The sequence below is a fragment of the Cydia pomonella genome, chromosome 9 (genome assembly GCF_033807575.1).
Source record: "Cydia pomonella isolate Wapato2018A chromosome 9, ilCydPomo1, whole genome shotgun sequence".
NCBI lineage: Eukaryota > Metazoa > Arthropoda > Insecta > Lepidoptera > Tortricidae > Cydia > Cydia pomonella.
The window spans coordinates 3,548,061-3,562,794 of NC_084711.1; the positions used below are offsets into that span (position 1 = coordinate 3,548,061).

At 34.6% G+C, this 14,734-nt stretch overlaps 2 protein-coding genes across 6 annotated transcripts in view; both read left to right on the forward strand.

Moving 5' to 3' along the window:
- The window catches only part of LOC133521123 (uncharacterized), a 614,754-nt gene that overhangs the window by 299,239 nt on the left and 300,781 nt on the right, over positions 1–14,734 (forward strand). The window lies entirely within an intron of this gene.
- Positions 10,004–12,936, forward strand: LOC133521117 (sodium-independent sulfate anion transporter-like). The gene has a single exon (XM_061855883.1). It carries the CDS (start codon positions 11,062–11,064, stop codon positions 12,811–12,813), a length of 1,752 nt encoding a protein of 583 aa, XP_061711867.1. The 5' UTR covers positions 10,004–11,061; the 3' UTR covers positions 12,814–12,936.

Consider the following 14,734-nt stretch of genomic DNA (forward strand, 5'->3'; position numbering starts at 1 on the left):
ACGTCTCCAATTTTCGATTTTTTTTGACACAAGTATAGCGTTTACCGCACGCGTGCACTAATAAGTGTATTGTTACCACAGGCCACAAATCACCCCCTTGTCGGTCGCAGATAAAAATACCCGCCCCAGGGACGTAAGATAACGACGATTTGAACGCGTTTGTAGTTTTGATAGATGACAGCCCGAGAAACTGCATTGTTTGTCATTTTGGAAAGGAGACTAATATGTCAAGCTCAGATAGCGCCAGGACTTATGGGTGACTAATTTCTTTCGATAGCTCGAATTGAACTGAGTTTGTAAAACGTTCGTTCGTTGTATTTATTAATGGCAGAAAAATAATTAATTGGCTACTTGACAGTTTTTTGTAAATGATGTCAATCGATCTTGATTTTCCTGATGATCAAATGTCTATATAGGACTCATGGCACTTAAGCAACACAAAGGTCAGAAATGAGAGTTAAAGTCTGACGCTCGCATTCGACGATTGAAACGCCTCTAACAAAATGATATTGTAATGTGACGTCACATTACATTAATCTGTCCTAAATGTATGGAAGATCATACTCGTAGAAATTGCTATTTTGACCCTGAAATAATGCGTTTATGTGTATGTAAGTTGTAATATTCATACTCATTCATCTATTTAATAAGAGATTTTAATTTTATAACCATTCTTGGTAGAAGCTAGAACTTTGACGAGTTATATTATATACTATACTTTAATTTTGTCTTCATTTATTTTCGCACTACATTGAAGAATAAGTCACTTAATACAAAATATATATCCACAACAAGTTTCGTCAACGGCCTACCTAGCATCTATATAACAAAAAGCAATAAACAAATAGAAACCTACCCCCCACTCTGATTTTCACCCGGACCAAAAGTGCCAAAAATACTAGAATAGAATAGTTGTAATAGAATTTATTTTTCAATAAAATGTAAGGAATCGAATGGTTTCTTTTCAGTTTTTGAAAGTTAAATTTTTTTTTGAAGCCTTGTATTTTTTACAATCTCAATACCTATTAATTTTTAAATTACACTTTTTTATAATGAATGGCTCGTTTTCTATCCAATTAGCTAATTTTTTTTATAATATTCAACATGTGTCAAGTACCCAATTACCTTTCTAACCAAGTCGGTAGTGATACTGTCTACGAAGTAGGACGTTCCGGGTTTGAATCCTGGTAAGGGCATTTATTTGTGTGTTCATCACGAATGTTCATCATGTTTCTGATTTATGGATGTTATATATTTTCATTTATTTGGTTTATCTAAGTATGGATTTAGTAAAATACTTATACATGTCTATCGTCGCCTAGTACCCATAGCACAAGCTAGGATCGAGGCTAGGTCGATTTACTTGTAGAAATACATAAAAAAATTAGATTATTGGACATCGTTAATCGTTAGTAAACTTAAATGGGTACTCAAATCTACTTTCTACATTTCTTATCTTTAAGGAAATAATCAAAAATAGTGCTGCTTATTGAAAGCACGTAGATATGCCGTTGAAGATAAAAGATAAATTCCCATCTTGAAGTCAACGGAGCTATCGGTTATCATCGGTTGTCTACTGACAGGAAAAATTTCTGTTTTTCCTCGTTTTTTACCAGGCCTACAAGCTCTTTATTTATTTTTTCTTCTCTTTATCAATTGAGGATTATTTTAGACATTTCTATAACATTCAATAAGTTAACTTCATATACAAGGTGGCTGAAAAATATCTGCGTTTACGTTGCCAGCGAAGTTTTGGTATTATACTGAGCAACTTTTACTATGGGACCAACCCCGAAATCGCAAAAAAAAAATTACCCTCCCATAGTAAATGGACCAGCTAAACGTGGTATGAAACAGCCACAAATTTTTTTCGCGTTTTCGGGGTTGGTTCTATAGTAAAAATTGCTCAGTATAAGCCCAAAACCTCCCTGGCAACAGGAATGCAACTATTTTTTGGCATATTTTTAAAGTATTATTGCAGATTTCTTTATAACCACAGCTAAAATAATCGGTCTAAGTTAAGTCTATCATAGTTTCAAATAGCAAAACATTATGGATTCTAAAAAACCGGACAAGGCCGAGTCAGACTCGCACACCGAGGCTTCCGTACTTTTTAGTATTTTTTGTTATAGCGGCAATAGAAGTATATCATCTGTGAAAATTTCAACTATCACGGTTCATGAGATACAGCCTGGTGACAGACGGACAGACAGATAGGCGGACTGCGGAGTCTTAGAAATAGGGTCCCGTTTTACCCTTTGGGTACGGAACTCTAAAAATTAACAGTATAGTTAAGGGTCAGTTTTTAATGATTTGAAAAGTTTACGATTCCCTATAAGATGACAAATACAGCCAAAATGTTTAACTTTGATCAGTTCGTTGATGAAATGAGAAATATGAATTGGTATAGGTACGTTTTTTTTGTGGCATTATTTATGAAAAGGGACCTTATTGTCGATGGCGCTTACGCCGCACTGCGTCGTGCAGCGTTGTATTTGTATCGGAGCATCGTTTATAACGGCGGAAGCGCCATCGACAATAAGGTCCCTTTTCATAGACAACGTCACATTTATACGCAAAATTTCGTTTAGGTACACTTGTTCTTAATTTCTTCTTGAGCATGAGGGGTGTTTCTTAATATCCAAATGCCAAGACTTTTCCAAGTTGTATAACAAATAGCAAAGACCATTTCAATGACAAGCACGCTCAAATGCATCTTTAAAAATGTCTACTTATCTTACAAAGAAACCGTAATAAATCTAGTCCTCTTCTATATTATTTACATAATTTAAATATTCAACACATGAGTGGTCTGCCCAGAGTGTCTAGACGCTGATTTTTGGCAAAGTCAAGGCTACTATTATAGTCGTTGCGTTCGCTATATATTAGTTTTAACGGTGCTTGTATGTCGTTAGTTTTGAGTACGCCATATTATTTTTAAAGAAATTGGATTGGGTCCATGTCAATAAATAAATGAGCATTGCGGACTGTTCTTGGTATATATGCATGGAAATGATAAAAATACAAATAACGTGACTTTCTTTCATTTCTTGACCATTATTACTACTTTATTATTATCACGATTATATTATGAACATTATTTTCTGTATCGTGAGTGTATTTATAAGTGTGTATTTACTAGGCTGAACTAGGAAAGCAACGGATAGTAAATAATTATTTACTAAGAAGGCAAAAGATTCTAATTGCTTCGTATAAGCCCACGCTCGAGTTGAGCGTGCAGCGAGCCGGGGCGTGCGGCGTATATGTTAAACAAATGCAAACGTATAGCAGCGGCCGCAGTGCACGCTGCTCACATCACTTGTGAGCCCGACGCCACGCTGCACGCCCCGCCGAACGCTCCGCTTCGAGCGTCCACTCAGGCCTTACACTTAACATTAATTGTACATGGACTTGCAGTAATTAGACACGACATAGGTATAGAAAACATAGGGAAAGTTTTAGCAACATAAGTTCATCCCAAAAAATATACTTTACCTATAATGCAATATTAAAGATCTGTTTCACAAAGTCTGAATGAAGGATAGCTAATTAAGAATAAAATTCACAAAATAAATTCGCAAAATTTTGCACTTTATCTATCAGTTAAGCTTATTTGAAGATTGTGAAATGCCAACGATGACTTTATTCGTCAGATAACTGGCAAGTAGCTTATTCAGGACTTTACTTGGACATTATGAAACAGGCCCTAACCATAAGTATAATGAAGGAGCAAAACTCATCTATACATATAACTTCTGCACTGAAACTTTTGTTATATTAGTAACTTCATATGCTTAAGGTTTGATGAGACGTTAACGTGTCTAAACACTAACCCCATCTTCTGGTCTAATAACAAACTCCTTCAATAGCACTTTAACCAAAAGAACGTTCACCTATCGTTTATTCGTTCAAAAAAGGACATCAAAACACAATTTTCGTGTGTCTTAGTTCTTTTTTCTTCTGTGCAATAGTATATACCCTTGAGTAAAACTGACCTCCAGCGTATTGGTACCATTCCAACACATTTCAAGAGCGTGAAGCGTATTCGGATGTCAAAAATAATATAACAACAGTTGCCCAATATGATATCAATCGTATTCGCGTCTCTTACCAAATTATAGGTGTAAAGCTAGGTTAAGACTAAGCCAGTGCTGGCTGCCAATATTTCACTGACTGACATAAGTGTGATACACAGTTGCTAATATCAAGTTGTTATACTATTTTTAAGTCTGAATACGGACCTTGTAACGTCTGTATGGACGTCCCGGAGATTTGTCCCGGCTTTTCATTTCGTTGTTCGAAACTTGGCAACGGTTCGGTTTTCGCAATCGGATGAATATGTTATTTTTACGGTGGAAATGCAGATTAAGAAAGCCAGGAGATTTAAAAACATTGCCAAGTATCTACACTTAAAGTGTTTTCTTAGATTTTTATCTGCAATTATTTGGTTTATGAACACGGGCGTACATATATAAATATGTGTACTCCCAAAAAAACTCTTTTTTTTTCTTTTCAAAATTTAATTCGCAGAAACACCTACGCATTCTCTCATCTTAATCACAAGCTTACTAATAAAACATTTATTACCCATACAAAGCAATCGAGGCGTTAACCCTCCCGCCGCCGGGGGTTCCGACTGTTCCGACCCGCCGCGTTCCGTTTACCGTACGGTATTAATTCGGCCCGTGAATTAATCGCCTGCCGCCGACGGCCCGATGAGTCGAAGATGAGGTATGGTCTTGTTTGGGGTTTGTGTTTGTGTTGTTGCTAATTTATTGAAACGTTATTGGTACAAAGGAGCGTGAAGAATTGGAATATTTGGTGGTTGTTTATTTCGTGGTTTGGTATAGAATTTGGCGATAATAATAACAATAGCAGTAAGAAAAAGAGATACACGCTATGATGAGGAATGTTTTTCTAGTCTTTCAAATTGCTGCTTAAGGAGAATATATTATCATTATGCGGCATTAAAAAACTGGCTTAGTTTTGAATAGTTTATTTCATGGAAGAACCTTGTCTGTTGGAATATTCCTAAAGCTTGTATTTTTAATCAAAACTAACGTCTTAAACGTAAATTTTACATGAAATCCTAATTTTGCATTTTTTTTTCAGGTAAGCAAACGGACAATACAAAAATTGTAATTACAGTTACATAATAAGGTAAGAAACTTCTAACATGACAACAGAACTACAAATTAAATTAATTCTATTCTTAACATTCTCTCCTAAACTTAACAACAACTTACTGTTCCAAATATATTTGTGCTTGATTCCCAACAATAATTAAATTTAGACCTCAACTCAAAACTTAAATCTCTTAGTATTTGTCACTCAATTGTCTGGAACTTGGAACATTTTGCGACAATGGATTCTGGAGGCTTAATTCTAAGTGGGTATTAATTCTGCTATATATCAGACAAGTTTTGGGGTCTTTGGTACCCCTGAAGCAGGGAAGGGTTAAAATGGATTCATATTTGTATACGCTGATAATCTTCATCATTTATTTATGGGATACACTCGCAAAGTTATCGATTAGTAACTATTTCCTAGAACTTAACATTTTGATGTCAATTACCATACTTTATTTATTTCTGATTATACAATTCAATTTTTTTTTGCTCTATTTTGTTTTTATTTATAAACATAGGTCCAAAATGCATTCTAATATAAAATTAAAAGTAGAAATAAACCTAAAAACTAAATTAATTATAACAAACTAACCGTATATCAAGACCTATGTCCCGTTCCGACTGTCAGCTGATCCAAATACAGTTAACTGTATATTTATATAGTTATAAAAGGGTCATAATATGATGTAATATTTTTAGGTTAAAAACATTTGATATAGCTTATCACATAGATATCGAGGATAAAAAAATTTTCTTGCCAAACATCCCAATCAATATTTTTATTTTCTTTGTCTTGTAGGTTTTTAAGATAATCTACATAAAGGAAAATGTATTTTCCTGTTAGATACACTGATATCAGAATGATATCTAACTGATGTCATCCAGTTATCGTGCATTTCGCTCGTACTTGTCCGTACACGTATTGGCCCGAGCGAGACGCACGACATCCAAATAACATGAGATGATGATCGCTTTATTGCACACTGTATTTGAAGAGTTCAAAGGGAAAATGATAAGAATTATTTTTTTACATTTAATTTAGTTGGTTTTACTGCTATTTAGCAAATAGGATATTTTTTATTTCTTTTTTTAGAGACAGTAAATTTATGTATGTGTTTGTGTACCTATGTAATCGGTACTAGTAAAGCACTTTAAATGTAAATCCGGCGTATAGCGAGTAGAACTCGCGCAAGAAGGGTTCCGTACCATTATCTATAAAAACGACAAAAAAATCACGTTTGTTGTATGGGAGCCCCGTTAAAAAAATATATTATTCTGTTTTTAAAAATGTTGCTAGCGGTAACAGAAATTCATCATCTGTGTTTTAACTGTCTAACTATCACGGTTCTTGAGATACAGCCTGGTGACAGACGGACAGCGGAGTCTTAGTAATAGAGTCCCGTTTTACCCTTTGGGTACGGACCCTAAAAATCAATTATATTTATCGCTTAACGTCGTAAAATGGATGTTATCACTTCGACAAGCGAGGTAACTATAGCCAACGCTTACAACTCTAGAGGTCTCACGTGCGCGTTGCCAACTCTGTGGAAATCTGTACACTTATTTAAGAACTCCACTCTATTCAGTCCCTTGAGAAAACTTTGCTTGAAAATATATTAATTCTCACGTTTTCATTAAGTTTTAAATCCTCCCTACTGATGAAAGTCATTGTTATCATCATACGATGATTGATCATCACTCCCCTAATGATTATGAAGCTATTGACTAGGGCTTTAATCGTATTAAAAAGGAAATAGTTGCTTAAAATCGGATTTAAAGTTAATGACGTGGAAGTAATTAATGGTGTTTTACTTTTTAAGTGCTTCCGAGTTTATAAAAAGATAACTTTATATTTAATGTTAATTAATTTATGGTTTGGCAACTTTGGTGCAGGGGGAAGAAATATTTTAAACTATTTTTTTTATTTTTTGGGGAAAATTCTACACATATCGACCTAGCCCCAAACTAAGCAAAGGTTGCGCTATGGGTACTAGGAAACGATTTACATACGTATACTTATAGATAAATACATACTTATATACTTAAAAAAACATCCATGACTCAGGAACAAATATCGGTGTTCATTTCACAAACAAATTCGAACCCGGGACCATCGGCTTCATAGGCAGGGTCACTACCAACTATAATACTACGACAACTATTAGGTACACGGTGAAATTTAATCGCTGATCAGGAAACATCAACGACATAATCGATGGTGATCACATTTATATAGCACTATCAGGACTAACTTATTTTTTAAGTTTTATACCTAAATTTTAAGTTAAAATTTTTTTTTTTAATTTGTAGTCCAAATCCGTTTATTATTCAATAGCCATCGTTTAAGGATGATCATTTTTTTAAAGAACAAGTTAAACTACCTTTAAAATATACAAAATATACACATTAGCAATTTTCGTCTGTTAAACCTAATAGAGTTGCCTGGGGCATCGTCCCCAGAACGCTTGCTGCATTTCCCCGTTGGTTTGCCAGACTTAGCCGCTGAGCGAAATATTCCCCCGCACGAAGGTCGCCGGACACCCACACAAGTTTGTGAGAAATTTCTTTCACGACTCGTTTGGTGTCCGATGACTACGGCCCAAAGGATGATCAATTGTTCAGGTTCTTAACTTTCTTACCAAATGATTCATGTTTAGTTATTTATTTATTTAATGCATGGAGAACCAACAGCTATATAAGAATAACATAATAGTAGTATGTATACATAAATAACAAAGAGCCAATTACAGGTCTACCGGTACTGGCAAAATAACATATGAATGTTCACACTTAGTAATAAATATAATAATATTAAATATTATTATAGGACATTATTACACAAATTGACTAAGTCCCACAGTAAGCTCAATAAGGCTTGTATTGAGGGTACTTAGACAACGATACTGGTACAAGGGTACTTATATATAAATATGTATAAATACTTAAATACATAGAAAACACCCATGACTCAGGAACAAATATCAATGCTCATCACACGAATAAATGCCCTTACCAGGATTTGAGCCCGGAACCATCAGCTTCGTAGGCAGGGTCATTACCCACTAGACCAAACCGGTCGTCAAATTAGATTACACCTTACAGTTGAAATTTTACTATTGAAAACGTCCACATTCACATTTTTCGTTATCTTAAATCATCTTAGTGACTAATTATTCGTCCATCTAGTCTCGTCTATGGATATTTTCCTAATGTGTACAGCTTCAAAACGAACTTTACAAAACTCCAACACAAAGTTTATGAAACTAGCCAGTCGTAATTACAAATAACCTAACAATATCAGACCCCCGAAGTTTGCTAAACTGACTTTTAATGTAAACTGTCTCCACGGGGCGCTAAAGATTTTTCAATTAGTTAAGCTGAAGCAAAAAGCTAATTTGCGAATATAGCATAAACCTAACAAAAAGTATCAAAACAAGCCCTAGCACCACTCCATTCTATTTACAACTCTATAACAATAGCACTAGAATTTTCTTTACAAGTACAAAGCCGCAGACAGAACTGTACCAAGACCAAAACCAACAATAGAAGCTAATCGGCGGATACTCTATGTCCATCTTTTTAGAGGTTAATTTCCAATGGTTTATCAGCACATGCAACTTGGTTTTCCGTAATGCCAGAAACATATGCGTAGCCACGTGCATCTCCATCACACCCTTATCTGGCCAGCCCGGACTCGAAGCTGGTAAATTTCCCGTCGCACATCAATAGCATGGTCTTCAACAAACCAGTATAAGTTTGTTCCTCTATTATACTTATTAGTTTGGACCTGAAGCTCAGTTTTCTACCGGTTATCTCAGTAAGGGCTAGGAATAAATTCCTGCTATCGGTCGGCTGAAATGTCGATAGCATCACGACGTATGGCGACATGCGTGTGGAATTAAAAAGTGGGTTTTGAAAAGGGCCTGTTAAGGATTTAGCTTGAAGGGTAAGGTCTCAGGTGATTGTGAAATTTTGGCTTATCTTTGATAGTGGATAACATAAACAACAAAAACAGTAACCTACATAAGTATCTGAGCTTATTGCGGAAAGGAAATTAGGGGACCATAAGGAATTTTACCTTTTGTTAAACAATATATACGTATGAAATATCTTTGACAGTTTCAAAAGCAAATCTCAATGAGAAATCTATTTGAGCCTATCTATGAACCTACTTATAGGAATTTAGGGGCTATTCCAACTCAAACTGCTCGAAAGTAGTGTAGACTACTAGTGTTGACACTAAAGGTCGCGGTTGAAGCACGCTGTGATAAACGCATTAGATAATCTAATGACCGTATATTGCTTTCCGCGGTAAACGCAGCGGTAAGCACATTGTCATTTTCGCTACATGCCGTAATCTCATGCGTGCAACGCTGCGTCTATCGTTTCTCCTGTTTCATCTTAAAACTTGGTAATAGAATTCAAAAAATCAATTAATGAGTAGGTACTAAAATCGAGGATTTAATCTTCAGTATTCTGTAACTTGATATTTTATGATAAACATCGCTGCACTTTGCAGCCATAGTGACTGAAGGCAACATTACGCTTATCTTTTCTTTATTTAAATATTTATACGTCATATTACATTGCATTGATAATGCATATTTTCGTCATTTCAGGGATCACGTGCCAAAATGATTTACATACTCGAAAAATACTCCCAAGTATGTATGTAATAGTCGTTGTGATACTTGACAGTTTTGACGGTTAGGTAGCTGATATTTTTCTCATTGATAGGTGGTTTATCATGTTCATAATCAGATAAATATCTACTAGAACTGAGAAGAAGCCGATAGCAAAAGTGCATGCACTTTATGAATGAAATTAATTCATAATCTTAGTATGAATTAATTTCATTCATAAAGTGCCTGTACAGTTTTGTGTAAGCGTACAAACTTAGATTAGCTACCTCCAGTAAACATTTTAAAAGTATCTTTTTTATATTACAATAATATTATAAAGTTCACTTTATATGAAATATGTGTATAAAACCAAAATATTATTCTTAATCAAAATATTATTAGTCTTAATATTTTATAAATAATGTCTCATCGTAAAGGGCTTTATTAACTTATCAGGAGGAAAATCAACAAAGCAGACGATATCTCTCATATCATAAGTATCTATTGTGCGTGTAGCTCTATCCAACTGTCCTACTATTTGTAGGTATTTATTTTACATTAGCTGTACCCGTGACTCCGCGTTCGACAATTTTTTTAGTCTGTAGCTATTTCCTCGCTCTCTCTAAGAAGCGCATTACAATAGTTATTTACGATACAAGTACAGAAAATATGAAATTCGTAACGAGTGGTGCTAAATTAAAACACCACCGAAGGGAGTGTTTTAAATCGACACGAGTTACGAATTACCTATTCGCAGCGCACGTGTATCGTACAACGTTTTACAGTACATACGGTCCTTTAAAGTTTCGCCATATGCACGGAAAGTGCTCATTCCCACACGGGTTGGGGAAAGTAGCACCATATGTACTGTACAATGGTAAGTAGTTGTGTAGGTACCCATCCTAAAGTTGCTTAAGTTTTCTGAATGTCAAATGATATCAATACCTTCATACACTGTCAACTTACTGTTTACTGTTGCTACAGTATAAAGTGATTCTAGTTTAGTACATATTTGCAATTTTTAAAATTACCACAGTTTTGAAGTTACCCCAACACATCTTACAGCAGTTTTACCGTGAAAATATACCTACAGTCAGACAGGGGGACACGTAACTAACCATTTTTGCATAATATTAGAGAGATTCAAATTATCAATCCCGTTGTCAATCTCCTTTTCTCAATATTATCTCTCAAGATCACGAATATCACGATCAGCATTCCAACGATACCGATAAGTGTCTTGTCGATATGTCTTTCAACATCTTTGTCCAGTAGCACTCGAGCTAAATCACGTGAAGCTCGTCGAAATAATGACAGTTCTGCCTGTAACAAGTGAGAATGGAAATCAAGTACGTAGAAAACTGAAGAAATGTTCCAAAGATCTGTGTGGTGTAAAGACAGTGAAGAAAAGACTACCTATAACGGAATGGCTACCCGAATACAATCTGACGAAACTGATCCAAGATATAATTGCTGGAATCACAGTAGGACTGACAGCTATTCCTCAAGGCATTGCATATGCCGTCGTAGCTGGTCTGTCTCCTGAATATGGTCTTTATGCAGGATTAATGGGAGGATTTGTCTACTTATTCTTCGGAAGCTGCAAGGATGTTACTGTTGGACCTACAGCCATCATGTCTGCAATGGTATCAAAATATGTCTCCGGCTATTCAGCAGACTTCGCTGTTCTGGCAGCTTTCGTATCTGGACTGGTGGAGCTTGGTATGGGGATACTGCAACTTGGATTTATGGTGGAATTTATATCAATGCCAGTCATTAGCGGATTTACAACCGCCGCAGCTTTACAAATAGCTGCAGGCCAATTAAAATCGATATTCGGCCTCGACGGAAAATCTGGAAATTACTTTGCAGAGTCAGTGTACAATTTTGTATACAATTTTAAAAGTATGAAAGTATGGGATCCGATTCTTGGATTTTCAACAATCGGTATACTTTTGGTTTTGAAGAATATTGGACAAGGGTGCAGCCGTACTGACGGCTTAACAAAGCAACTTCGGTGGTTTGTTTCACTCGGTAGAAATGCTGTGGTTGTTATAATAGGTATGATTATAGCATATTTACTAAAAATATCGACAGGTACTGAGCCTCTTATTCTTATTGGTGATATTGGGAGTGGACTACCGAAAATAGAACCTCCTCCTTTCAGTACAACCGTAGGTAACGAAACTTATACATTTAGTGACATGATGTCAGTCCTGGGACCTCAATCTCTAGTGTTACCCTTAGTAGCTATTTTGGAATCCGTGGCAATTGCAAAGGCTTTTGCAGGAGGCAAACCAGTGGATGCCACTCAAGAAATGATGGCATTAGGAATGTGCAATATAGTTGGTTCATTTACTAAAAGCATGCCTATAACTGGCTCATTTACACGAACAGCTATAAATAATGCTTCAGGAGTACAAACCCCGGCAGGTGGTGTCTTTACTGGTTTTTTAATATTATTAGCTTTGAGCTTATTGACGTCTACGTTTTATTTTATACCTAAAGCATCGTTGGCTGGTTTGATTATAACAGCAATGTTTTCTATGATAGATTTCGATATATTTGGAAGATTATGGAGGAACAGCAAAATTGAATTATTGTTAATACTTATTACAATGGCATTTTCTTTATCAATCGGATTAGAATACGGGATTGTTGCTGGAATAGTTGTTAACGCTGCGATATTATTATATACAGTTTCACAACCATCTGTGGAAATAACTACAATATTATGCGAAGAAGGAGAATATTTATCAATACTTTTACCTGATAAATTGCCATATTGTGCGGCTGACCATGTTCGGAAAAAAGTATTACATGCATCTCAAAATGTAAGAAATGCAGCAATTGTTATAAATGGATCAAATGTCAAAAAAATGGACTCCACCGTGGCTTCAAACCTCATGTCTGTGATTCAAGATTTGGATAAAACTGGCCGAAAAGTTATCTTTTTAAACTTTTCCAATAGTATAGTTAACTTATGTCTTGACATTAATCCTAAATATACTGACAGGTTTGTTATTGCCTGTAACTCTGAAGATGTTTTAATAAAACCATAAGATCTTATACTCTTAGTTTCGCATGTTGTATTACATATAATGTAAGTTATTTTGACGGATTACTGTTTTAAATGATGATTAACAAATAATTATGATCGACCAATAAATTTAACAACACTAAAATGTATTTTAATTTGATTTGTTTGTTATGTTTTAGATTGATGATTTCAGACTTAGAAAATTGAGCCAAAATATTAAACTTTTTACCATTTTCATCGAAAACACCAAAAACACAGTTATCTGTTCAAGTTCGATTTTAAGAGCCCGGTAACGATTTTGGAGCAAAAATGTCAAATAGATTTAGTCGTTGAAATTGTACACCTTTTGTTACGTAATACCTAATTAACCAGTATTGGTTTCTATTAGCACGTTTTCTCATTTTGCCTTATAATAATGAGGTCGCAAGCGTGCATCCCCGATAATATGTGTACGTACTTACCTGGTATCATTTGTCATTCAGTAAATGCATGTTACGTTATTATAACATAGTTAAAATCAGTTAGGTCAATTCTATACCTGTAAAAAAATTACGCGTCTAGTTTAAAAATCTCAGAGTGCCACACAGTACATTTTATGCTTAATGTTACATATGAGTATAAGTTTTATAAACGTTTTTTTATATAAAAAATCTTTTGTTTCAGTTGAATATTTCAAGCGTTACGTATCTCTGTTAAGAGTACTTAAAATCTAAGTATTTGTTCGTATACTTGATTAAGATTGATAAAATCCATATCGATGTCGAGTATCTTTTTTAAATTACATCTTTATCAGTGCAACTGCAGAACAAGCTATTTGTAATTACGATAACGTTATAACTGAAAATGTATTATTAACACGAAGGGCATTGCATTGTATTGAAGTCAAGTTTTTGTACACAAATAATTGAAAGAGAAACTTGTTCTCATATCAATTGAAACATTAGAAACCGTGTTTTGTCTGTTTATAGAAGTATATATTCGGTAGAATATAAATTGAATAAACATAGTCAAAGCTATGATTGTCAAATTAAGCAATAATAAGTTCTATTTTTATTATAATGTCGATAGAAAATAATAGGAAAGCGTAATAAATAATAGGAACTATGCAGTAGGTCTCTTACTCGATATGAGTAAAAAAAAGTAAAAAAAATAAAAAAAATGTTTATTTCAGACAGAATCCATAGAGTATTAATAATAATTACATAACACTTAAGCTACGAGTATGATAGTATTGTACAGGCCAAAAAAAGTAATAAGTAATAATAATTTAGTTTAAGTATCTGCCACCCCCTGGAACACCCGGCACTTGCGCATGCGTTCGAACCCAGTGTCCCAGAATGGGGCAGTCCGTTTTCTTACTTATGACCCTCAGGTTGGGATTAGGTCTAGACAGTAATATGACTTGGAAATCCCACATACAAAAACTATCAAAAAAGTTGTCTTCCTTCATCTACGCGCTTCAACACCTTAAACGAGTTACGGACTTCGAGACTGCCCTTACAGCATACTATTCATATGCCTATTCTAGGTTATCCTACGGTCTCGTATTATGGGGAAATAGCTGTGATGTTGATACAATTGTCATATTACAAAAAAAATGTATCAGAATACTAGTGAATATTGATCAACTAGATTCCTGTAGACCTTATTTTATTAAACACCAGATACTCACTCTTGCCTGTACATATATGAAGCAAGCAAATTTGTGAGAAAACATACCAATCTTTATTCGCCATTAATAGATAATAGAAGCGTATTAAAGAATATTTTTATTTTCTCAAAAAGAAATTTACATTTCACTTATATGAGAAACATTTTTCTATAAAATTTTATGAATAGGTACATAAAATTCTTAATTATTATTTATACATTGCGTAGTTAAGTTTTTAAGTTTTACAAATGTTTGGTTCAACAAACATGCATTAATATAATACGATAAACGT

Bases quoted from the DNA above. Each gene is read 5' to 3' on its own strand.
- LOC133521117 (XM_061855883.1), top strand. From the start codon at position 11,062: ATGACAGTTCTGCCTGTAACAAGTGAGAATGGAAATCAAGTACGTAGA.